General features: G+C 34.0%; 1 protein-coding gene across 10 annotated transcripts in view; it reads left to right on the top strand.

The window, feature by feature from the left end:
- PRPF40A (pre-mRNA processing factor 40 homolog A) overlaps positions 1-24,970 on the top strand; it is a 53,549-nt gene extending 28,579 nt beyond the window's left edge. For 3 of the 10 annotated variants that reach the window (XM_043576742.1, XM_043576737.1, XM_043576733.1), the window contains 21 exons: positions 1,989-2,099; positions 3,401-3,521; positions 3,756-3,809; positions 5,668-5,692; positions 6,373-6,747; positions 9,549-9,657; positions 10,071-10,135; positions 10,486-10,650; positions 11,402-11,510; positions 12,563-12,713; positions 13,460-13,593; positions 17,522-17,636; positions 17,809-17,900; positions 18,013-18,129; positions 18,450-18,587; positions 18,923-19,018; positions 21,165-21,251; positions 21,340-21,436; positions 21,530-21,591; positions 22,425-22,556; positions 23,919-24,970. In XM_043576742.1, the coding sequence (XP_043432677.1) occupies positions 1,989-2,099; positions 3,401-3,521; positions 3,756-3,809; positions 5,668-5,692; positions 6,373-6,747; positions 9,549-9,657; positions 10,071-10,135; positions 10,486-10,650; positions 11,402-11,510; positions 12,563-12,713; positions 13,460-13,593; positions 17,522-17,636; positions 17,809-17,900; positions 18,013-18,129; positions 18,450-18,587; positions 18,923-19,018; positions 21,165-21,251; positions 21,340-21,436; positions 21,530-21,591; positions 22,425-22,556; positions 23,919-24,011 (2,448 nt within the window). In that variant the 3' untranslated portion in view covers positions 24,012-24,970. Of the gene's footprint in view, positions 1-1,988; positions 2,100-3,400; positions 3,522-3,755; positions 3,810-5,667; positions 5,693-6,372; positions 6,748-9,548; positions 9,658-10,070; positions 10,136-10,485; positions 10,651-11,401; positions 11,511-12,562; positions 12,714-13,459; positions 13,594-17,521; positions 17,637-17,796; positions 17,901-18,012; positions 18,130-18,449; positions 18,588-18,922; positions 19,019-21,164; positions 21,252-21,339; positions 21,437-21,529; positions 21,592-22,424; positions 22,557-23,918 lie in introns of all 10 variants that reach the window. The other 7 variants (XM_043576740.1, XM_043576736.1, XM_043576732.1 and 4 more) reach the window with 3 other exon arrangements.
- The last annotated feature ends 1,874 nt before the right edge of the window (positions 24,971-26,844 follow it).

Here is a 26,844-nt window from a genome sequence, read left to right as displayed (position 1 = left end):
TTACCAAACTGCTCAAATTTTATCAATTTTTTTCTTTGGATTCTAATGACTGTTTATAATCCCTTCACATTAACTCTAGTTCCTCAGAAGTTCCAGAAAATAATCCTCTTCCCTCATCTACTTGTGTTCTAAATGACATTAATTTCTCTCCTTGAGTCATCTTTTCTTGTTCTCCATTCCCACATTTTGCAAATGTTTCTTAAATCACTTAGCATATTTGCTTTGACCATTGGACATGTCTGTAATTAAGATGCATCCTATAATCTACATAGTGTCCTATGATCTCCATTCTCCAGGCAGCAATTATGGCTTTGTTGTGCATGACTGAACAACAAAAGTGCCAACATCAGAAGAATAAGTGTCAGTGGTTTGAAAGAAAATTCTAGAAATAATGGCACAGCACTCTTATTAGCTAGGAATAAAATGATTATGGTGAGAGAGCAGAAAAAGCAATGAAATAATGTATGTTGAGCCACATTCCCAAAGCCGAAATCAAAAGTAGGTGTATTCTATTTCTCAATAAAGTTGATAAGGAAAAAAGAAAGGTAGGTCAGCTTTAAATAAGTTCAGAAGATCATTAAGAACTAGTACTGGTGACTTAGTTTTTTGTTTTTGTTTTAATAAATGCTCCATTACCAATATTTTTTTATAGCATAGAGGGTGATACAGTGTGAAATTTAATGGACATCAGCAGCTCTTGTACAAAAAATGGTTTCAATGTGAAGTTTAAGGAATAGCTTAACTATTTTATTTGCCTATTTTTCTTTTCAAAAAATGGAATTGTTATAAAATCAGTGTCTGAATAAGAATACATCTTTCAAAAGGTTAACAAAATCTCAGGGTTAAAAAGCATGGAATAGTTTGAAGATGATTTTACTTCTTTCTTAGAGGTATGTACAGTAATGTTTTGTCTTAGATTCGAAGAAATGTGATATAGGACATCTCTAATCTTCTTTCAATCATACTTCAGTTCATTACTATCTAAATGATCTGGTACCTAGAACTGGACTTAGTACCTTTGATCTCATCCAGTAATTCCTTAATGATTCCTTGTAAAATTACTTTTAAACCCTCTTTATTATGATATGATTGACATATTAAACTATGTATTTAACGTGTACAACTAGATGATTTGAGGAATACATACACCTGAGAAACTATCACCACCAAGACCACAGACACCAGTCACCTCTCAAAGTTTCTTCCTGCCCCTTTTGTGATTATTTTAAATGCATACTTATGGGAACCCTGTAAAACTCTTAACCAGCCTTAATTTGAGGCATCATGTCTATTGATGGCTGAGGTTTTACTAGCAACTTTTAATATGCTCTTAGTAGTTCTTTTGGACCCAAGAATGAAGTTCTATTCTGTATCAAACTAGTATCACATAAAATTTTCTCACCTCTATTTTGTTGAGGCATTTGGATTCACATTTTATCCCTGTTAAATTTCACCTTGATTGTTAAATTCTGATTGTCATCTAAAACCTATCCTTTCTAATTTTGACAGCTGTCTTTATGGCATGTCAGTTTAGAACTTTGTCCAGCTTGATGCAAATAAAGTTATTGAGCTCATGATCAATCCACCTATATACTACATTAGCATCTACTTCATATATTTTATCTACAAGGCATAGGTTGTATTGCTGAAAGATTATATTATGTGCTATATACGTTACAACAGTTACAAAGTTACTGTTTCTAGGTGAAACAGTCATATCCTTATACTTCTGAGAGACTGGGTAGAATCTAGAGATTCTAAAACCTCAATAGAGCCATACTACTTTTGAAGTACTTTAAAATGGTCTATTTTGCAGTTAACTCCCCACTTGCAATGATGTGTTATTCTAAGTGATTTAAACTGTCAAAAATATGTCCATCTTGTACTTTTAATTTCTTTGTATATTATTAATGAAACTAATGAAAACTAATATTCACTGTCATAGCACTGTTAAAAAATTTGAATCTTTTTGTAATTTTTTTCTTTAGAAATCAATGTGGACCGAACATAAATCACCTGATGGAAGGACTTACTACTACAATACTGAAACAAAACAGTCTACTTGGGAGAAACCGGATGATCTGAAAACACCTGCTGAGGTACAAGTTTGAGGCTTGGAGATTAGGGATTGTTAAATAGATTAGGTCCTTTTTTTACTGATTTTGGCCCCTGCTCAGGAATGCTTATTGGTTGGGTGGCATCAGATTGGGAAAGATTGATTTAAAGAATAAATTGGAAGAGCAATAAGACTCTCTCTCTGCTTGCCCTTTACTCTTTAAATTCACATTTTAAATTGTTTTCCTCTTTATAGCAAACTTAGGTGATCGCAGATGTCTTGCAATGAATTTTTAAAAATTTCCAGTGAGGTTGGGGGTAATGGAGATGGAATTAAATTACAAATACAAGTGCTTCCTTCTCTTAGAGCTGAAAATTATCTGTCTCTGTGGAGAAAGCCCCTGAAAAGCATGTAAATTTCATTTTATGTTGCAAGTTTTGTTCAGAATGTATAGATGTGGAAGGTACATTGAAGGAAAAAACTAAGTAAGCATTATAGCATGTGGTTTAATTAGGAACTAATCAAGAGTCCTAAGTAAGAATTGACTTGGCATTTCAAGCCATACTTAGAGATTTTTCCTAGTTGGCAGCATATATTTTTTTCTCCCTCTAAATTGAGGAATTTGAGCAGATAAAAATATTTTCCAGGCCACCACACTAATATGCAGTGTGTTAGCAACACTTGGGATGGAAGGTTGGCAGATACTATAATTATTTTTTTAATCCCAGTACTAATGTAGACAATTATTTCATCATTAAATATTACTAAGACACTGTCTAAAGTTAAGTTTTCAATAACATTCTCATGCCGCCCTAACCAGTTTTCTATATTAGGTTTTAAGTATATCATACTTTGTTTCCTTACATAAGAGAGTTCATATAGGTTTAATAAATTATTAGCCATAAAACTGACATGTAAGCAGGCTAAACCAGATTTTGCTTTTTTCCTAGCATTTATGTTTTTCCTACTTTAATTTGTATTTGAGAAGTCTCTGAAACATGTATGATAATTTTTACCTATGGTGGGGTATAAATGGCAAGAGCAAATACGATCTGAAATTTATATAGACCTGGTTTTGAATCTTGCCTCTGACCCTTAATTAGATGTATTATCTTAAGTGAGTTTCCTTAAGTAACAGCATAAATCTGAAATAATATGAATGTTGCAGTATTATTGTAAAGATAAACATTTCAAATAACATCACCTGGTAAGCTACATTTGGTAGCTTATCATCTCACAAGCGTTTGATTTGTACAGATTGATAATATTTAGTGAAACAGTGATGTGAATGATGAGTGATGCTAAATATATTACTGTTAACTGAAGATTTTTATTTTCCTTCAGCAACTTTTATCTAAATGTCCCTGGAAGGAATACAAATCTGACTCTGGAAAGCCTTACTATTATAATTCTCAAACAAAAGAATCCCGCTGGGCCAAACCTAAAGAACTTGAGGATCTTGAAGGTAACACAGGAAAATATAACTTTTAATGTTAATTTTTTACATATTGTCATTCACAGTGAAGCAATCCTTCATAAATAGTATTGTTCAAACACAGGTCTTATTTTTAAAAATTAAATGATTAGAACGTTTTAAATGGTATAACAGTTTTATGGGCTCTTATTTTCTTGTTGCTCTAGATATCAGTTCTATAGATTTTAAATAGATTTTTATTTGATTTGATTCCACTGAAACTAGGATACCAGAATACCATTGTTGCTGGAAGTCTTATTACAAAATCAAACCTGCATGGTGAGCTGCTTTGATAATTCATTTTCTGTCATTATTTAACATTTTTAGAGTATGTTACTAATGTTCACTAACCATGATTGGAAAAATCTGCAGTGAGAAATCTCTAATTCAAAGAATTCATTTAAGGGTTATATTATAAATGAGCTTGGAGCTTTTAAAATACTTTTCTTTTTAAAGCCATTAATATACTATTGGAAAATTGAATAAGGACATCATGTACAGTATTTCTAAATACAGCTGTGAGTGTTGGTACATACATACAATAGGTGGCTTAACTCATGTAGCAGATAGCAAAGAACCTTGAGTCTTAATCAGTTTAAATCTTTTTAATGTATTGTCAGACTATACATTTAATGCTGATTTTATTTTGGCACATTTTAAAATAGCCTTTATATGGGGCACCTGGGTGGCTCAGTCAGTTGGGCGTCTGACTTCGGCTCAGGTCATGATCTTGCAGTTTGTGGGTTCGAGTCTTGCATTGGGCTCTGTTCTGGCAGCTCAGAGCCTGGAGCCTGCTTCGGATTCTGTGTCTCCCTCTCTCTGCCCCTCCCCTGCTCATGCTCTGTCTCTCTGCCTCTCAAAAATAGTAAAAAAAAAAAAAAAAAAAATTTTAAATAGCCTTTATGTGTGTTAATGGGAGAATTAAACAAAATGCCATGTTTTACTTGCAAAGGGAGAGTTTTTCATTATCCTCAGCTATTCAGAATACCCCTGAAAGTCTGGAAATACTACCTAATATAAAACCTAGTTCTTCAAATAGCAGAGATTAGAGTAAGAATTGAAAATTTAATTCTTTTACTCTCACTTCTAGTAGAATCTGGTGTCATAAACTATCAACTTAGAAGCAATAGATTTTAGAAATGGGGCTAATAATTAGTCTACAGTGTAGAATACAGTGTAGAATAAAGATGTCTACAGAAGGACATCTAAAAGTAAAGACAATAAAATTTTTTTAAAGGCGCTGTGGTCTTAAGTCTATTTACATTTTTCCTGTGTCACATAATTGGTTTAGATCATCATTGTATCCAAAAAACATTAATATTAGCGGTGATGACTCCTTTAGTATGTTTTGTCAGCCATCCTAAACGTATTTTCAGAAATCATTTTCATTAAAGGGAAAAAATTTTTAAAATACTTTAATTAAGTTCAGTTTTGTTATCATTTATGTGGAGGGCCTCATTCTCTACTGAAGCTGAATATTTTTGTTACCCATAAAGAAAAAATTAATTGGAATAAAAGCTAAAATATTGAATGCAAATCTTTAAAGCCCAATTTAAACTTATACACTAGCATTGGCTAATAATAATAATAATAATAATAATAATAATAATAATAATACTGTAGATAGGTAGAATCCCATTTTATTCATGTAAGAAATACCAAGCTCATTTTTGATATAACCCTACTACAAATAGTTGGTGTGCATAACTATTTATCTACCTGTCAGTGCTAGTATATATGTGCTGGAATTTCATAACATGAATTTGGTCTCGTTTTGAATATAGTATCTTTGAAAAACAAAAACAAAAACATAGTTTTAACTCTGAGAAAAATACTGTTTTATTCCAGAATTATACAGATATTTTCAGGGAGTTTTTGCAGTAGCCAGCAGCCTTTGGGAAAGTAGCAGTGTGCAGAGAAACTTTCCTAAAAACTGCTGTCGTTTAAATTTGTCTTCATTCTTTAATTGCTACCCTGGAACTTTGGAGCAAGCATTTGCTCTGAAAAAGTTGATGTATTTGTGGATGGTAAATTAAATCTTATTGTATGAAACTTCTCCTTATCTCCCTTTAAAGTTTGTTTTCAGTGACTGTATTTAAAAACCATGTCATGTAACTTTCTTTTTTCTCTTTAATAGCAATGATCAAAGCTGAAGAAACCAGGTAAGCAATTTTTGGATATCAGTACAATTTACAAATTTGGTATCTCCTATAACATTCTTATTTTAATTCTTTGCTTTATACAATAAATAGTATTTAATATGTTAGGTCTGGTGGTTGGATGTCTTTGGAGGATTTGGGGGAAGGGGAAGGATACTTAATGAAGACACACAAATGACACTTTCCTTAGACAGTGATTGTTTGAATTTGGACTGCATCCTTTATGAATTAAGGAGACTGTGTTATAGAAAAGTCCAGGATTTGGTTTGATTTATCAATTTGGTAATGGATAAAGTATTATATATCTCTTCCTTTTTTTAGTATGTAAAATGGATAAAATTTAAAGTTCTTATAGAAATTTATGATATAGGCCAAATTTTATGTTGTAATGCAGCCTGATAGTAGGGTGTTTTGTAAATGAAAACAGTTAATGGACTTTTGGAAATTCAGAGTGTTCATGAGTCCCTGTCATAAATTATCCCGAATGTTTGCTCAGAGTAATCCAGTTTCATTCTTTGGTTTCAGTCTTTTTAGATAGCTTAATAGTTTGGCATACAGCCTTTTTTCCTTTTATGGTTTCTCTTATTCATTTGATTTTATGATAAAAATTAGTGTTGTTTGGCTTGCTGATGTATGACTTAATGAGATGACCAATTTTGTTTTTGTTTTTTTTTAACATATAGTAAGCAAGAAGAGTGCACCACAACATCAACAGCCCCAGTTCCTACAACCGAAATTCCGACCACAATGAGCACCATGGCTGCCGCAGAAGCTGCAGCCGCTGTTGTTGCAGCCGCAGCGGCAGCTGCTGCCGCTGCTGCTGCAGCCAATGCCAGTGCTTCCACCTCTGCTTCTAATACTGTGGGTGGAACTGTTCCAGTTGTTCCTGAGCCTGAGGTTACTTCGATTGTTGCTACTGTTGTAGATAACGAAAATACAGTAACAATTTCAACTGAAGAACAAGCACAACTTACTAGTACTCCTGCTGTTCAGGATCAGAGTATGGAAGTATCCAGTAATACTGGAGAAGAAACAGCTAAGCAGGAAGCAGTAGCTGAGTAAGTTTAGTGACTTCTTTTTTGCAAATCAGTACCAGACTTCATTAGTACTAGAAATTGCCAGTTTACTTGGTGGCCATTAAGTGTTGAAAAGGTTGTTGAGCATCAAAACATGAGCTTTTAGATAATGAATCCTTTTCATGGCTGAATTTTGTGGGGTCATGCTCTTAATCTGTTGGAAAACTAATCCTCAAAAGTTCTAGGAAGCAGAATTTATAGATATAGGGTGCGACACAAATTTAAAGGGAGTTCTTAATTACCAGGCACCTTAGTAATCACGATATATCAATAATGGTGCAGTAATCTTTAATTTTAGATCAGAATTAATGCCAAAAGTCCATATTAATAAAATAAAATTTTAAAGACAGGATTAGTATTATTGATTTTCTCTCTTTATTTTTTTAATGTTCATTTTTGAGAGACAGAGTGAGAGCAGGGGAGGGGCATAGAGAGAGGGAGATACAGAATTTGAAGCAGGCTCCAGGCTCTGGGCTGTCAGTACACAGCCCGAGATGGGGCTCGAACCCACGAACTGTGAGATCATGACCTGAGCCGAAATTGGACACTTAACCAGTTGAGCCACCCAGGCGCCCCTGATTTTCCATATTATGTGATAGTCAAATATGGATTAGCACAGCCCTGCAAGGAAGTGCTATGGTTTGGTGTACAAACAGAAGCAAAAATTAAGTAAGCAAAAATAAAGATTCAGTAGGATATTGGAAAACTGTTTTTGTAATTAGATCGGTACAACTTTTTAATAAGGCAAAACAGCTGCATCTGTCAGTTTATAGTTTACATGTACTTGTGTTCGCTATAATCTGGTAAAATTTCATATGGCTGTGCTTTATACAGATACAAAAAGTACTATGCTTCTTGACTTTAATGATGTCCTCATAAAATAATGTTAACCATGATGTCAAGTTCCAAACATGATCATCCATCTTAATATTTAAATACATTGATTTCATCTCCCAACTGTACATATCATGAATATTTACAAGAACATTTCCCAAAGTGAAAATAACTTTATAATTTTTTCTGATGTTTAGAAGTTGAAAAAGGACTCTGTAAGGTATATTTAAGGCATAAAAGAGTAATTAACATTTTATTTATATTCTTTTCCCTTTTTTTTTCATCTTTGTCTGTTAAATTTTATTTTTTTAATACTCTCTACAGCCAACATGGGGCTCCAATTCACAACCCCGAGATCAAGAGTTGCATGCTCTTCCGACTGAGCCAGCCAGGTGCCCCTCCTGCCCATTTTCTGTGCATTTAAAAATGTGGGCATTATCTATTTTATGCACCTATCTAACGTCTTCTACATTGTAAAGACATATACTCCATCATGTTGGATGATGGCATATTATATTTACATAAATATAATTTTCAGTGTTCTGGTAGATATTTAGGTTTTGGGATATTATTTTTTGTTTTAATATTTTATTAATATTTGAGAGAGCAAGCGCAAGTGGGGGATGAGCAGTGGGAGATAAACTCTTAAGCAGGTTCCACACTCAGCACAGAGCCTGATGTGGGGCTCGATCCCAGAACAGTGAGATCCAAATCTGATCCAAAATCAAGATGAAATCCAAAACCTGATCCAAAATCAAGAGTCAGACGCCCAGCCAACTGAGCCACCCAGGTGCCCCGGGATTGATATTTTTTATATCTCTTATACTTTATTTTTCCATAATTTATTTTTTCATAATTTTAGGGACAGTTATTTCCTGCTTATTTTCTTTCTAGTATTTTCTTATAGTTCCTAAGTCAGTATAATCTAATTACTGCAGTATAGACCATTTAATGTTTGAGCTCTTTATACTGTTTCTGACAGTTTTAAATGAACTTCCCAAAGTAAGGTTACTTGATTGAGAGAGTGTGAATATATTTTTTATATATGTTTTTTATATATATGTTAACCATGATGTCAAGTTCCAAACATGATCATCCATCTTAATATTTAAATACATTGATTTCATTGTTTACAAGAACATTCCCCTTATTTATTCTAGTATCTTCCCGTAAGCATTCTACTTAGTCGTTTTTGTTTTTTCTGCATTTTTTCCCTTTATATGGAAGAACACATTAGAATTATATGGCCTTTGCATTTCATAAGATCCCCATACTAGTACAATTGGTAATTCTTGGGTACGTTAATTCTTTTTGTTTGAGGTCAGTGTTTGGCATATTTTTTTGTAACTTATCGAAGAGTAAATACTTCTGGTTTTGTGGATCATAAAGTCTGTCACAGTGATGCAGTTCTGCTGTGGTAGCACACAATAAGCCATAAACACTATACAAGCTCGTGAGTAAAGCTATATATTTACAGAAACAGGAAGTGGTCTAGATTTGGCACATAGGCGTAGTTTGCCCTCTGATTTCATTGATCCTCGACATGTTTTTTTATATTTGTACACACTTAGCCAAATATTTAGTTATTAAGACACTGATATGAAGGCACTGGATAAGTTGTTTTTTGTTTTTGTGTGTGTGTTTTTTTAATGTTCATTAATTTTTGAGTGTGTGAGCAGGGGAGAGGCAGAGAGAGAGGGGGAGAAAGGATCCAGAGCAGGCTCGGCACTGACATCAGAGAGCCTGACACAGGGCCCAAACTCCTGAACCATGACATCATGACCTGAGCTGAAGTTGGACGCTTAACCAAATTTATTGTTCTAATATATTATATCTAAAATTGTAAACTTTAATCTCAATACAGACGCTTAAATAATTACAACATTGTTTTTCTTAGTGAAGCAAATGTATATTTAAATTATAAGTACCATGTTTAAATTTCGCTCTAGTTTTACTCCCAAAAAAGAAGAGGAGGAAAGCCAACCAGCAAAAAAGACCTATACTTGGAATACAAAGGAGGAGGCAAAGCAAGCATTTAAAGAATTATTAAAAGAAAAGGTATTAAACATTTTTATGTGACATATAATTATTGTCTAATAATTTAATCTTTTTTGAAGAATATTTTTGTGGAACTGATCTTCACCAAAAAAACCTATCATGTACAGTGTAATACATAGCACATTCCACCTCCATATTTGATATAATGTTTTTTATTTACAAAAATTGCTTACCTTTTAATCAATAGTCTTAAAAATTATTCATGCTCTGTTTAAATATCAGTTTTAAGTTTTCTTTTTAGTCTGTATAATACCAAGGTTTGTCTTGGTTCAATATGAAGTTATTAGACCTCTTTTAAACTTGTGCAAAGGGAAGTGCTTGATGTTTGCAGTGAGTATTGTGTTTTATTTCCTGTTGTATGACTTTTATTATATTCGTGCAAAGTTCTAATTTTGTAATTAAATGGTTTTCAGCGAGTACCATCTAATGCTTCATGGGAACAAGCTATGAAAATGATCATTAATGATCCACGATACAGGTAACACTTGAAGTTTCCTATTTACTTTTCCAACCCTAGCAAATTCAAAATTGTGTAAAATAGTATAACTTTTCACTTTCATAGTCTTCTGTAGTTTTGGATATCAAGAACAATTGTTCTATGTCAGATATGAACCAAAAAAAGCCAAAAAACTTGTCATACATTTTTGAGCACCTTGCCACAGAGAAAACTAGAATCTTTTTAAAGTAGAAATTATTTTCTATAATCATTTCTTAATTTTTAATATCTTACTGAAATTTTCTTAATTTGTGAATGAATTTATTTTCCCGAAGCATTGACATTTGACCATCCTGCCTTCATTTAGTCTTATATGGTATTTTTCTATTCAGTGCTTTAGCAAAGTTGAGTGAAAAAAAGCAGGCCTTTAATGCTTACAAAGTCCAAACAGAGAAAGAAGAAAAAGAAGAAGCAAGATCGAAATACAAAGAAGCTAAGGAATCCTTTCAGCGTTTTCTTGAAAATCATGAGAAAATGACTTCCACAACCAGATACAAGTAAGATTTTTAGAAATGCATAATGTATGTTTACTGCATTGTTACTGTGTCAGATGTTTTGCCAAATGCCATAACTAATCCCAAGCAGATGCTCATTAAATAAAGCTAAATGACTGAATGTGGCAATTTCATAAGATACAAGATAAATCAGTAATTAAATGTAGAATTTAACTTCATACTGAGTTATTAATTAGGCACTAAAAAGGGGAGGTAGACTGAATATAATAATTAAAGCTTCACTTCTTTCTACTTATAATAAAAATTGAGATTTAACATATTTGCAGTAAGTTGTTCAGTTCATTTTCCATATATGCTTCCTTATTTTCCTCTGTCTTCAAGAAAGTTGTTAGTGAGGAACTCTTCATTTTTTTAAATAGTCCTCTATCTCATGTATTAACTAAACTTCTGGCAACTCTTTGATGTCTATAATTTAGTTCCATGGACAGTTAGTGTCCATGTAGCCACCCTAAGCTACCCATGTAGCTACCCTAAGAAATACAGTTTTGACTACAAAACATGGCTCAGTTAGAATTATCCACTTCATTTCTAGGGAGGAATGGAGGCCTCTTTTGTTTTTTTTTTTGTTAATTATCCAGAAGCTTTCCTGTGTATAATATACTCATGAAGTTAGAGTGGAAAAGAATGCTCATCGGGTGGTTTTAAACTTACCATAAAATTGGCCTCAAATTAATTTTTATTGAGCAATATAGAGTAACATCTATTTTTTTTTTTTTTTTTTTTTTTTTACTAGAAAAGCAGAGCAAATGTTTGGAGAGATGGAAGTCTGGAATGCAATATCAGAACGTGATCGTCTTGAAATCTATGAAGATGTTTTATTCTTTCTTTCAAAAAAAGAAAAGGTATTATTCACTCCTTGCTATTCATATTTCTAGATAAAACAAGTTGTTTCTTCATTCTGATTAGGAGTTACTTTATAACCTGTCCATTTTTTTGTTTATTCAATTTATGTGGTGTTGCAGATCTCTTTATTAAAAGTTAGGTTTAAAAATGGAGAGCTCCTGGGATGCCTGGGTGCTCATTTGGTTGGGCATCCGACTCTTGATTTTGGTTCAGGTCATGATCTCACAGTTCATGGGATTAAGCCTTGAGTCAGGCTCTGTGCTGACAGCTCGGCTCAGTTAGAGCTCTCTGCCCCTACCCCACTCATGCGCACGCTCATGCTCTTTCAAAAATAAATAAGCTTTAAAAAAAAAAATAGTTCCTATAATGGTAGTTACTGATGTGGACATAGTAGGTACAGGTTTATCCAACTATTACTTGAACTATTACGAATTGGCTATCTTATGCCCACTTTGAAAGATACCTTTTTTTTAAAATTCATTAAGTTTTTAAAATACTCAGTAATTTTGTTTATAATCTATATGTTTCTTTTATAGGAACAGCAGTGATATATAATTGTTACCACTAAAATGTGCTTATAGGATAGTGTTTTAAAGCACTTCGTATCTGTTTTATTATGCATTGTTGTATATTATTCACTCTTAAGAAATTTATAGAAATGTAATTATTAACAAGAATTTGAACATAACTGAAGGTAAAGACTGTAATATTTGCCTACTGTGAGTCTTGTCTATAGTAACTTTAGTTTTAGACTTTGTCTATAATGCATAGTTATAGGAAGAGAGATTTATAGAGTTGTTGGGGAGATACAGTTTCCAGATTCCAGCTTCTTAGAAGAGAGGCAGAAAAAAACCCAAAAAACAAATAGAAGGCAAGCAATTCCAAGCTAAGCATTTTGACAAGGGCACTTGAAAGGTAGTGTTGATATTTAAAATAAATGGGTAACATGAAATTGGGACATCAGATTGTAATAAATAAGCCCTCAATGATTGTACTTCAGATACCATACTTTGTTTGAACCTCAAAATATGTATTCATACTTTTGATTTAGGAGCAAGCAAAGCAATTACGAAAGAGAAATTGGGAAGCCTTAAAAAACATACTTGACAACATGGCTAATGTAACATACTCTACTACGTGGTCTGAAGCACAGCAGTATCTGATGGATAATCCAACCTTTGCAGAAGATGAGGAATTGCAGAGTAAGAATGACGGGCAAAAGTTTTTTAAAAGTCCCAACAGCAAAGAATTCTCACTTTTATTAGAGATCACTAACTGAACAGATGTTTGTCCATTCCTGATACAGTGTTTGTTGGTTTCCAAATAGAGTCTAGTTGAGTTTCATTATTTAGGAAGAAAATATTAGCTTTATTAGATAATCCTTGAAATATATATGTCCTACATCAAACCTGAAATTATTTTTTACCTTTTCTATGTGACTTAGTAAGAACCAGATTAATTACCGCAATTTCACTCACACTGTCTCCTTGAGGTAATGGCTTTAGAGATTTGCAAACAGCAAAAAATGTGTTAGCAATATCCTTTACTAAGCTTCCCCACATTCTATCTTTTTGTGACTACATAGTTGCTTTTAAATTACACCTTTCTGGATTACCCTTCGAATAACCTGCTTCAGTAGGTTTGGGGTAAGGCCTAAAAGCTCTTTGGGTAATTCTAATGTTGCTGACAAATTTTACAGTAACCATTTTATTTTCCTTAATTATGTCATGTGCATGGTCTTCATTTCACCCTCAACTTCAAGGTATCTTTTAATGAGGGTGTTTAGGAATTTTTTCTAAACATTTCCTATTTAGATGACGAGTCATATTCAAGTTTTAAGTACAGTGTTTTGGAAAGGCAAATTTGGGATTTGTAAGAAGTTAATGTAAATTGTGTATCTTACTGATATTGGACATTTTAATTTCTCTTTAACTCAAAAAAACTCTAGACATGGATAAAGAAGATGCATTAATTTGCTTTGAAGAACACATCCGGGCTTTAGAAAAGGAAGAAGAAGAAGAAAAACAAAAGAGTTTGCTGAGGGAAAGGAGACGACAGCGTAAAAATAGAGAATCTTTTCAGGTAATTTACAAAATTCTCTTTTCTAGCTTAATTTCATAATATGGTTAGTGAGCTTGAACAATGATAGAAACAAATTTGACACCTCCTGATCCCAGATCATTAACTTAGGCTTTTGACTTAGGCTTTGTTGAGGATTGGTACACATTTATCTCAGGTGCTACATTTAGTTTTGAATCCACGTAAGGAAAGCAGCCATTTTAGGCCTGGGGAACATAAAAGCCTGTAGCAGATTTGTTGTTTAAGGTGAGCACTGATAAACTGATTAAGATTTCACTTGGGAAAGAGGAGTAGCATGAGAGAAGACTGAAAACAAAATAGGTGTGATGACTCATTAGTGTTAGTTGATTTTTAGTGTCTAGAGAACCGTAGGGAAGGAATGCAGTGGGGTATACAGTTTGAGGATGGGCCATAATTCTGTGCATAGAAACTGAAATTGTATAGCCTTTATATAGACTAGTGGCTCATTTTCACCTCCAAATACCACTTTTATACTCTCATTAATAGGGAATAAGATGGAGTAATGAGTTTTTGCGTTCCATATTTCACCAGATTACCTATTTCAATAATTATCTTTAAAAAATTTTTTTTAGTGTTTATTTTTGAGAGAGAGACACAAGTGGAGGAGGGGTGGGGCAGAGAGAGAGGGAGATGCAGAATCCAAAGCAGGCTCCAGGCTCTGAGCCAACAGCACCAGAGCCTGATGCAGGGCTCAAACTCGTGAACCTCAAGATCATGACCTGAGCTGAAGTTGGACGCTTAACCGATTGAGCCACTGAGGCGCTCCTCAGTAATTGTCTTAATAGCAGTTAGCATTAATTGATTGATTGCTTACTGATATGCCTTTTAAATTGATAATCACTTAAATTTCTTAAAATTTTTTGTAGTGTTTATTTATTTTTGAGAGAGCATGAGCCGGGGAAGGGCAGAGAGAGAGGGAGACATAGAATCCGAAGCAGGCTCTAGGCTCTGAGCTGCGTGTCTTGAACCCATGAACCATGGATCATGACCTGAGCTGAAGGCAGATGCTCAACTGACTGAACCACCCAGAAACCCCAGTCACGTAAATTTTTATAACAGTCTTATAAGAGTAGGTACTGTTTTTGTTATGTCCATTTATATAGTTAAGGAAATGAATTCATAGAGGCGAAGGAACTTACCCAAATTCGACAACTGAACAATGGAGCCAGAATTTGAATCTTTGCAGTCTTAACTATAGGATCTCTTCTATTAAATGCTGTATTAAGATAATGCTACGTTACAGTGGCTTAAATAAGTGTATTTCTTCTTTAATGATAATAGTGTGGTGTAGCATAGGGTGCATTGCTGTTCCCTAAAGCAGTAGTTCTAACAACTTAGTGTGCGTCTGAATCACCCAAAGGCCTTTTTTTTTTTTTAAGTAATCTCTGTGCTCAGTGTGGGGCTCCATCTCAAAACCACAAGATTAAGAATCACATGCTCTACTGAGACAGCCAGGCACCCCACCTAGAGGGCTTTGAAATAAACTCTTACTGTCATGCCAAAGCTCATCAGCCATCTTAAATGCCATGGCCAATAGCATTATTTTAGTCCTCATTCCATAAAAACTTAACATTTATTCCTCTTAGTGGGTTCCTTTATTGTAGTGGTTTCCTATAGGACTCTTAAAACCACAGATTTGTTGAGCCTCACCCCTGGAATTTGAGTCAGTAGGCCTTGGGTGGATTCTGAAGATTTACAGTTCTAACAGGTTTCCACGTGATAGCCCCATGCTTTGAGAATTGCTCTAGCCCATTAGCCTTATTTGCATGATTAGGACTATATTGTCCAGTTTATCACATTTCAGCTTGGAAGAAGTTGCAAGGGCAATTGTTTTTTGGTTTTGTGTGTGTTTTTTGTTTGTTGTAGTTGTTTTTTTAAAGCCGATGATGGGGGCGCCTGGGTGGCGCAGTCGGTTAAGCGTCCGACTTCAGCCAGGTCACGATCTCGCGGTCCGTGAGTTCGAGCCCTGCGTCAGGCTCTGGGCTGATGGCTCAGAGCCTGGAGCCTGTTTCCGATTCTGTGTCTCCCTCTCTCTCTGCCCCTCCCCCGTTCATGCTCTGTCTCTCTCTGTCCCAAAAATAAATAAACGTTGAAAAAAAAAATTAAAAAAAATAAATAAATAAAAAATAAAAAAAAATAAAGCCGATGATGTAGAAGTTCTACTCTTCTTCATATTCAGCTTCTAAGAATTTAGTCATATGGCTGCAACTAGATACAAATAATACTGGAAAACCTGCATTTTCAGTGAGTAGCCTTGTGCCTGGGAAGAAGGGAAGAACATATTTTTATGTCTTTTAATATTCTGCAACCATTGAACTTTTAATGCCTCTTATGAAGGGTTTGCAATAGTTTAAAAAAAGAGACCTGTATGATAAAATAATAATACAATAAAAATAAGGAAATCTGGGTCATAGAAAATAGAATGTACTATGTCAGTACTAGGACTGGAGAATATAAAAAGGAAATCCTGATGTAAAGTCCAGGTGGGTCTTTTAGTCAAGCCTAAAATATGGCTATGGTTTCTGATTACTGTTTCTATAACTGGTGTCAGCATGTTACATTGGTTTTGCATCCATTCCTGTTTGATGAAAAATGTAATTGATGAGGTGTCTGGTTTTCCTCAGGGCATTGGTGGCCAGTAAAAATTTGTATGCCTCATATATGATTTTTGTATTATTTTCTAATTTCAGTAATCTTTAATATATCCAAAATATTAGCATGGAATCAGTATTTTTAAAAATTGATATTTTTTGGTAATCTTCAAAATCGTTGTCAGTTATATACTGATGGCATATCTCTATTGAGAGTAGCCATATCTCAAGTATTTAGAAGCTACATTTGACCTGGGTCTACTGTATTGAACAGTGTAGGTGTAGGAATTTCAGTAGCAGAATTTTGGGCCATAGTTGTTTTTTTATTTGTTTTGTAGGGGGGTGGGGCATAGTTCTTTGGAGACATTTGTTTATAAACTCCATATGGATTTGGGGAATCAGGAAATGTGGAAATTGCTGAGTACAAAATTTTCAATATGTTGCCCTGAAAATCAAAAAAAAAAAAAAATAATAATGAACAAATTGGAATAAGCATATATTTAATTTTGAGATATAAAATTGACATGGAAGAGAAGAAATAAGTTTTGAAATCAAATATGGGATATGGGGTTGAATTTTGGTTCTTCAGACTACTGTATGTATCACTTTAGTAATACACATCCTTTTAGAGGCAGGCCCACATTTGTTAATTAAAAAAACAAAACACCTAGGATACACTGGGCACTGTGTCTAAAAACAAAAAGTGTATTTTACAGGCAACATGCATACACATTCTTTAGCCACATCATTAGATACAAATAATAATGTTTCAAGTTAACTTTTATATATACATTTTAAACTGAAATGTCCATCTTAAAGGACAATAAACTGATCCTTGGAAAAATAATGTAGCCTTTCAAAGACCCTTTTCTTTGAAGTGCGAAAGAGTTTTTTGCCTAAAAGCAGATTTTACTTCCATGAGAGAGCAAGTATTCTTTGTACCTAAACATATTTGGGATACATTGGTACAAGAGTTTCAAATATTGTTTTTAAAGTGTTTTTGGGGCACCTGGATGGCTCAATCAGTTAAGTGTCTACTTCTGCTCAAGTCATGATCTCACAGTCTATGAGTTCAAGCCCCACGTCGGGCTCTGCTGACAGCTCAGAGCCTGAAGCCTGCTTCACATTCTGGGTCTTCCTCTCTCTCTGCCCTACCCTCGCTCGTTCTCTCTCTCTCTCTCTCTCTCAAAAATAAATAAACATTAAAAAAAATTTGTTTTAATAAAAAAAAGTGTTTTCATGTTACAGTAATATTTCTAAGGTCCTTGAAGATGATTTTTCAGTATAATGGGTTTTGTTGTTGGGTTTTCCCTCCCCAGATATTTTTAGATGAACTACACGAACATGGACAACTGCATTCTATGTCATCTTGGATGGAATTGTATCCAACAATTAGTTCCGACATCAGATTCACTAATATGCTTGGTCAGCCGGGTGAGATTGTTTTCTTTCCCTATTTATGGTTATGACAGTAGTTGGAATGGGCCAGAGAAGCAAGTGGTTGTGTTGGGGAATGGAGGGGTGCTTTATTTTGTTTTATAAACAAAAAAGTAATTGCAGCTCTTTGGTTAGAGCTAGCTTTTGACTTCTTTAGTTTTTTCATTAGGATCAACTGCACTTGACCTTTTCAAGTTTTATGTTGAGGATCTTAAAGCACGTTATCATGATGAGAAGAAGATCATAAAAGACATCTTAAAGGTAAACAGTACACTTACTATTTATTGTCAATATGCAGTATATTTTAAAAATTGATACTGTGTTCCTTTGATTTATATGTATTATTAGTGTTAACAAGATTTCTCTTTCTTAGGATAAAGGATTTGTAGTTGAAGTGAATACTACTTTTGAAGACTTCGTGGCCATAATCAGTTCAACTAAAAGATCAACCACATTAGATGCCGGAAATATTAAGTTGGCTTTCAATAGTGTAAGTTTTCAACTTTTCTATGAAAAACAACTAGCTTTACTTGTGTTCTAAACCATTACTTCAGTACAGTTTTTAATATATTCAGCCAGAAGTACTTAAGCTGTAGGCTACTGAAATAAGGGAGCATGAGTAGGATTTCACTGAGTAGTAGTCTTTCAGAGTAAAGTAAAAGAAAATAGATAAGGATGAAGTTTCCTTTGCTCAAATTAATTGGTATTATAAATTGGCCCGTAACTTATATATAATGGGAGAATGCTTAAATTAATAATGAATTATTTCAGCTGTACTATTGTAACTGATTAAATATGATTTTCTAAAAGTTACTAGAAAAAGCAGAAGCCCGTGAACGTGAACGAGAAAAAGAGGAGGCTCGGAAGATGAAACGAAAAGAATCTGCATTTAAGAGTATGTTGAAACAAGCTACTCCTCCAATAGAATTGGATGCTGTCTGGGAAGATGTATGTATAATTGTAAAATTTTTCTCATGATTCATTTCCTTTACAATTGAAGATAAAAATATTTTTAATTCCCTTCTCATTTTATAGCCACAAAAAAGTTATTTATAGAATATAAATTAAATATATTCAGAATGTTTTCAAAGTATAAAGTCAGCTCAGACCCTGCGTTTAGGAATATTTATTAAAAATGGCTTGGACTTCAGAAGAAAAGAAATCTAATAGATTTTGAGGGGATGAGGCTGTCACAGTTACCACTTGATGTTGTGATTCTTTTTAGTCTTGTTGGTATACTTTTCTTGTTATTTATGTATTCATTTTATATCTGAATTTTTCAGATCCGGGAGAGATTTGTAAAAGAGCCAGCATTTGAGGATATAACTCTAGAGTCTGAAAGAAAACGAATATTTAAAGATTTTATGCATGTGCTTGAGGTAATTTTAGTATTCTCATAATTGAATCAATTATTACAAAATACATAAAACTATAAACAAAAAGATTAAAGTATGTTTCTTAAATTATACTGCCTCTACATAAATGTCTATATAAATGTTAGGTAATGCTAAGATGGTTAAGGATTGATTTTTCCATAGAAACTGCCTTTAAGCTAAAGGAACTAAGCTTTCATGTCATTATAAAGATTTGTTTTAGAGACAGTTTATATTTGTTTCATATTTTCTGTGTGGCAACAATTTAGCAGCCTCCTAGAATGAGCGGTAAACCTAAAGAAAACTTAAACAGCTTTTTAAGCACACATTTCAATATTACACTATGTTAGATGTGTTGAATGTTCAGGGAAGTCTGGAAAATTATGGAATAAGTAGTAAGTTACTCCATTAACTGAATAAGAGTATTTTGATGAAGATTTCAGGTAGGTATGTATATATAGTAAATATGCTAAATTGGCCAGTAATGCTGAATAATCATATTTGGTGCCTATGTGGGTCCAGGCATTGTTCTAATGGTTTTGCAAATACTACGTACATGAACTTAGTCCTCACAACAACCCTTTGAAGTTATAGATGAGCAAACTGAGGTAAAGAGAAGTAATTTGCAGGGAACAGATTCTAGCCCAGACTGTTTGACTCTAGGGTCAGTGCTTTTAACAGCCCTATCCTGGCAGTTACGTAAAGTGATCCTTTATAACATGCTGAAAGCTGGAATTTATTTAACATTAGAGTGTTGAATGGTGTGGTCATTGGGCACTGCAGGTCACTTAATTGTTCACTGTTTCTTTGGATTTCTTGTTCTTGATGAATTTCAATGTTGACAGCAGTGCACCCTTCTTATTTCTCACCTGCCTTTTGATCTAGTCCTAGAGGCCTCTAGATCTTTTCTGTTCCAAGTGTGTTTCAGAGCAGCAGTATCTGCATTACCTGGGAGCTTGTAAGAAATTCAGAATGTCAGAATTTCTGGCATCGGAGTCATTCAAACAAGATTCTCAAGTGCTACAATAGAATTGATTGTGAGAAGTTCTACTGTAGCTAGTGTCTTAGCATTGTCCCCCAGTTCCTAATCATGAACAGGATTCTTTGGTGATGTATGCTGGTAGTAAAGTGGTGAGGTCTCAAATGGAGCTGAAGATGATTGCATAGGAAGGAGCCAGTCACTCTGGAATAAGTTTTGGGACCCCAGTGATCTGAGCCTTTGAGTTGGAAAAGGAGGAAGAATTAGCATTCAGTGACCAAAGTAAAAGGAGCTTCCCTTTTGAGCTAAATCTTTTGTTTTACTTACTTGTAAACTGAAGCATAATTATTTTCAAACAAAGCATAGTTAAGTTTGGAGGCAAGGAGCTTTTACTGCAGCATTAATAAGTGAGTTAAAATCCACAAAGACAAGATTTCCTTTTCTGATTTCATGTGGTGTTTGAGTTAGATTGCCTTTGGAGGTCTTGAGTTTGACTAGAAGGGAATGCTCTTTGGGTGCAGAGAAAAAGGAATAGATTTTGCTTTATTCTGAGACTAACCTCGTTCATGTTAGGTCAAGGATGGCTTTGAGGTAGTTCTTTTTCATGGTGCCAAGCCTAGCTTGCTGAACAAAGCCAGATTCATCAGAAAAACTATCTAAATGCTGTTTATTTCATCCTTGTTGAAAACAGGTGGACTGCTCTGCAGATTATTTATTTTTAAATTTTTTTTAATGTTTATTATTGAGAGAGAGACAGAGCATGAGCATGGGAGGGGCAGAGAGAGGGGGAGACACAGAATCTGAAGCAGGCTCCAGGGTCTGAGCTGTCAGCACAGAGCCTGACGCAGGGCTTGAACTCATGAACTGTGAGATCATGACCTGAGCCAAAGTCGGTCGGTGGCTTAACCAACTGAGCCACCCAGGCGCCCCAAGGACACTTTCTTTATTAATACTTTGCCGTGTTTAGATGGTGAAACGAGTGGGCATAGGAAGGATGATTGAGATCAAACAGAACATTGCTAATTCTTCACAGTTGCAAGGAAGTATGTCCTAAATTTGTTCAAAACAAATGAGGTTTTTACTCTAATAATTACTTGTATAGCATTTCAAAATTCTTTATGATCTGCTGTCTAAAGTAAATGTAAACTTTTGAAATTCTTCCTACGCTTGTAGCATGAATGTCAACATCATCATTCAAAGAACAAGAAACATTCTAAAAAATCTAAAAAACATCACAGGAAACGTTCACGCTCTAGATCGGTAAGGAAGTTAATATTATGGCACCCTAAGTGTATTGAACTTTTTGTTAGCAACATTATGAATGAAATTATGTGTATTAATTATGTAGGGGTCAGATTCAGATGATGATGACAGCCACTCAAAGAAAAAAAGACAGCGATCAGAGTCTCGGTCTGCTTCAGAACATTCTTCTAGTGCTGAATCTGGTAAGTGTATCTTTTAACTTGATTAGAATCATTGGCACTGGGATGTATGTCCTCATATTCTGACATTTTTTTTTTTCTTTTCATGTTGCTTAGAGAGAAGTTATAAGAAGTCAAAAAAACATAAGAAGAAAAGCAAGAAGAGGAGACATAAATCTGTAAGCAAGTTTTTTAATTTTTTGTACTACACCTAGGCATTAGCCCTTAACTTGTTCAGTGGCGACAGAACTCTTCTGTCTGGTCCTGTGCAGTCCAGCATAGTTCAGGTGGACACCTGACTCAGGAATTTTATAGTTTGTCTTCACCTTAATCTTTATCTTAGAAATCTTCTAGCAATCTTTAAACACACATACACACACAACAGTGTTAAGATTCCCACTCTGGCTTTTTAAAGTAATCTTAGAGAAAGTCCCAAGTGTGTATGTATGTGATGCAGCTATGGTGAGAATCACAGATTTAAATGTTTGGCTGCTTCCTGTGCTCCTCATTCTTAATTTTACATATGCATCAAGATACACCTAAGGAGCTATTTTTCTTCATGCTGCTCACTTAAATTTGCACGTATCTAATTAAGGACCACTTATTTAGGTGGTGACGGTATACTTTAAATACTACTTGTCAGTTGCAGTTTTGAGGAGAGAATTTTATATTTACAGTCATCCTAATAGATGATTAAACTAATCACAGCATCTTGTGTACATATCTGAACATTTTACTGGATTGGTAAAAAATGTCATGTTTGTCTGCATTTATATAATAATAGATAAAATCCCATTTTGTGTGCCTTCTGTTCTGATTTAGTAAAGCTCTTTCATGATGTTACTTTATTAGAATGTCATCCTTCCCAAAGAAAAGGCCCTCCAAATTTCACCATAGTAAGAACACATGCCCTATAATACATGGATGTTCTTATATGTTACCTATATGGGGGATATTTTAAAAATGATTGGTATCTTCATCAACATGTTAACTTTATTTCTCATTTACATAGGACTCTCCAGAGTCTGATGCTGAGCGAGACAAGGATAAAAAAGAAAAAGACCGAGAAAGTGAAAAAGACAGAACTAGACAAAGATCAGAATCAAAACACAAATCACCTAAGAAAAAGACTGGAAAGGATTCTGTAAGTATTCAGAATTATTTCATACTTGTGTTTTCAAAATATAAAAATGGATATTCCTCAGAAAATCTTCTGTGATTATTATTTTAACACACTAAGAAAGGATACGGTCTTCTTTGTAATTCTAAGAAGTGCCACTGTACGTTTTCTGTCAGATTTTTTAAGGAATATATGAGACTCAGTTCTGGGGTTCTCCCTCCAGGTGTGCACAGTTGTTACTGTCAAATCCAGTTTCAAAAGGTAGTATTCCAGTAACTTTTAGGAGTAATCATTGTGAGGGAAGAGGTGAGGGCAAAGGGATAGGAGATAACTACAAGGCTAACTTAACATTTTAATACCAAATTACATAAATAGTTGCTCAGTTTCCCATATATATGTGTGTGCGTATACATATATGACAGCACAATAACATAAGCCTTCTTAGCCTTGCCATTCTTTCCACAAATACTATGGACTTAGCAGGAATAATGTCTCTGAATCCACCTGTGGAGAATTTAAACTGTGTAGATAAATACCCTGCTCCTCCCTCTGGATATTCTGATTCAGTTGATAACAGAAGTTCTTTTTAAAAGCTGCCCTGGTGGGGCATCTGGATGGCTCAGTCAGTTAAGTGTCTAACTTTGGCTCAGGTCATGATCTCATGGCTCGTGGGTTTGAGTCACATTGGGCTCTCTGCTGTCTGCACAAAGCCCATTTTAGATCCTTTGTCCCCCCTTGCTCTGCCCTCCCCTCACTTGCATGCTGTCTCAAAAGTAAACATTAAAAAATTTTAAAAAGCTGCCCTGGTGAGTCTAATGCACATCCTTGGTGAAGCAGCTCAATAGTTTCTTCTTTGTAGTAAGTTCAATGAAATCTCTGAAGGGAAGGAGAATAGGTAAATTATCCACTTTCTAAAGGTTTTCACAAATACTAATTTTTAGTCTTTTTAACCTAGTGTTGTCCTGTTCATAAATCTTAAATGTTTATCTGAGGATAGTATTCTGAAAGCATAATACTTTTCTGTAATATAAAACACCTTATAAGGCGACCTAGAATCTGCAAAATTAGCAAGGAATATAGTGCCTTAGGTAATGAACCCCCCCCCCCCCATTAAATGTAAACAAGATGTTTCATATTCAGTGGTGTAACAGGAAGGAAAAGTAACCAGTGTTAAAAGTTTGTTCTGTCTCCCCTAATAAACCAAGGAGTAGTGAGCAGCTCATTGGTAGACTTTTGGGAAAAGAGGTCAGTCCTTAAACTGGTGTGATGGGTTTGTTGCTATGGAAAAGAATCCGTATAAATTTTGGATTTTTGTTTTATAAGGTTTAATACTACCTAATATTTTGAGCACTGGCATTAAATGTAATTGTATACAATGTCTTTCAGGGGAATTGGGATACTTCTGGCAGTGAGCTGAGTGAAGGGGAATTGGAAAAGCGCAGAAGGACCCTTCTGGAACAACTGGATGATGATCAATAAATTATACCAAATATATGTTTACAGTATGATTTAAAGTCTAATTCAGACCAGGGACTCTATTTTAAAGTTCAATTGAAATAACACTGGGTTTTAATTATATCACAGGAAAAAAAAAAAGTGCATTTAAAGTATTGTTATTGTGGACTTTATAAAAGCAAAGGAAATTGAAAATAACTTTTGATTCTGTATCAAGAATCATATTTTCATACGGTCATAACTGTCTTTCTGAGACCCTTTCATAGGGCACTGCAGGATGGATTAAAGGTGGCAATTTACTGATAACTGCAGATGTCTCTACTTTGTTCTGAAGTCTAAGTCATGAGGCGATTTGATTTACTTTATAGAAGTTGGATTTTGAAGATAAACGAAAAATTTTTTGATATTTAGTAGTACAAAAAAAGCACCAGCAACTGACAAAACTGCTTTTTTGTGCACTACCCAACTGGTTAAAGCTGATACGATCTTTTATGGTGAACTCAGAAATAGGTGTTCATAATGGAAAACCTGGTAGACCCTTAACTATAGTGGTGCTAATGAGCACCTACTATAATAAAGCCACCATTATTTTTTATGAAACATCGGAGTACATTTTAAAAAGGCTGTCGTGAGGGCATTATTTTGAGGTGATGTTTAAAAAGATAACATCAAATCAAATTGTAAATTAGTTTAAATATATTTGCCTTAAGGACCTACTAAAGAATGTGCCACCAAACTTTAAGTGATAGTTGCAATATCCTTGTCTGAAACAAAAATCAATGTTGACTTAAACATTTTCTTTAACAGTTGTCTTTTTTTTTTTTTTAAATCCAATCTTTTCTCTTGCTTTTTTTCATTGAGGAAGTCTTTTATCTTCCCTACTCACTGAGAAGTATTGACTTCGTGGTACACATTCTAAAGCATTTCTGATTTGAATATTTTTGTACATTTTTATCAATTATTAAACCTTCTCTTCTAGCGTGTACTAGTATTTATTTCTACTTAAACTACTCAGCTCTAAGAAAATTGTATTATCATTTCAAGATACTAAATCCTTGAAATTTTGCTTCATCTTACCCATATAGCTAGGTTACTTTACCTTTTTAATATTTAAGAATATTATAAATCCGTACATTTGAAGCCCCTATAATTTGTTTTTGATCTATAAATTTCCTATAGAAAACTTTAGAGAGGCAGTGGTTTGAAGCTAGAATACTCTTTACATGCTAACTTTTGCAAGTTGGTAATGTAATTTATACTATTTTCCTTCAGTGCAGGAGATTTTTTTAATAAGTAAATATTAGCACATAGTCTTTGGCATTATGTATTTTTTTATTTTGGACACTTGGAGCAATCCTATTTCAATTGGCATTTAGAAGAACAAAAAGTTCATCTTATTTTTCCTTCACCATTCTAATGAAATGACCAGGACTACTCTCCCATCCCTGCCCACTGTTTCAAGCCTCAAGAAAAAGGGGATGGGAAAGTTGTTTCTACTCTGCCAAGTCATTTTTCTGCTGTGAAAACTGACAGGACTGTGGAAAATGAGAACATCCTTAGAATATGTGAAGTAATGAAGTTGCTTACTTGAGGGTTGGTCTCTTATTGTATATTAGAACCAAAACATATAACAACCTTGGCAATAGGGAGTTGCCTAGATTTAATTTTCAAACGTCTCATAATGATAGTTAATATCACTAATCATGTCAAACACTTGACATGGAAGTCAGTGGTAAAATCTTTAAAGTGCATATCATATTGGCAGAAGTACTAGTGGTGTTTCACAAGAGAATTTAGAATCTGTAAAATTTTAATTCCATGAATGATGGTTTTTTTTAAGTTTTAATTTTTCTATTTAAATAAAAACCTATTGATATGTTTTAGCATGTCCTCAAAATAGATTTCTGTATTTCTTAGAGGTACTGTCTTATCACCTCACATTCCTTTAATACAAATTCAAGTTTCTCTGTAGTTCATCCATGAAAATTATTTGACCTAAAAACAAAACTACTGAAATTGCAATTCAAAATAGAATATCCTTATTATAAGAGATATAACTGAAGTGACTATAATCCTTGCTTTAACAAACCCATCAAATGGAATTTAGTTACCAAAAAGATACTGTATAACCCTGAAGGCACAGGTGATGGAAACTTTTGTTATAGCAAGAGTTCTTTGTGAATATTTTTAATTTACTAGATTAGGTTTCTAAATTTTCAGTCTGCTACAACCTGAACTGTCTTAGAATATTGGTTCTGTTAAACAGATTTGTTCAAACTCCTTATGGAACGTGTGTTCAAACAGGGAAGTATGTTTGCAGATGAGGGGAATTTATACTTTTCAGTTAAGCATCAGACTCTTAGGTAAATGAGGGTTTTTCTTCCCTCTGTAACATCAATATTAATGAATTATTGGATTAAATTTACTAATATATTTAATAACATAATAGTCCAAGAATCTCAAATATTTGATGTTTTCTTTTTCTTGCAGTCCAGTAATTCCTATATGGGAAAATTGAATTTGTATGAAGTGAATTTAGTCAGTATAATGAATTCTTTACACTTTCCCAAATTTATTTAAATAATGCTTTTAAATAAAAGCAATGGTCCTTTTTTTGTTTAACACAGCAAGAGTATTTCATTAATACCCATATGAGCTTCAGCATATAGATCAGTCATGTTTTTCAACAATAAAAACTTCACTTTTTATGCCTCCCAGTAAATTCGAAAATGATCAAAATGTCACAGCTTGACTTTTGCTAATTGGGCCTCAATTCATACAACTATAAAATAAAAATGGCCAAGAGTAAGGCCTAAATTCATTGGTGGAGTAAAGAAAATGTAAAAGCTGAAATGTC

This window comes from Prionailurus bengalensis, chromosome C1 (assembly GCF_016509475.1).
Source record: "Prionailurus bengalensis isolate Pbe53 chromosome C1, Fcat_Pben_1.1_paternal_pri, whole genome shotgun sequence".
Taxonomy (NCBI): Eukaryota; Metazoa; Chordata; class Mammalia; order Carnivora; family Felidae; genus Prionailurus; species Prionailurus bengalensis.
Note: the sequence above shows the minus strand (reverse complement) of the source record. Positions and strands in the feature narration are given on the sequence as shown.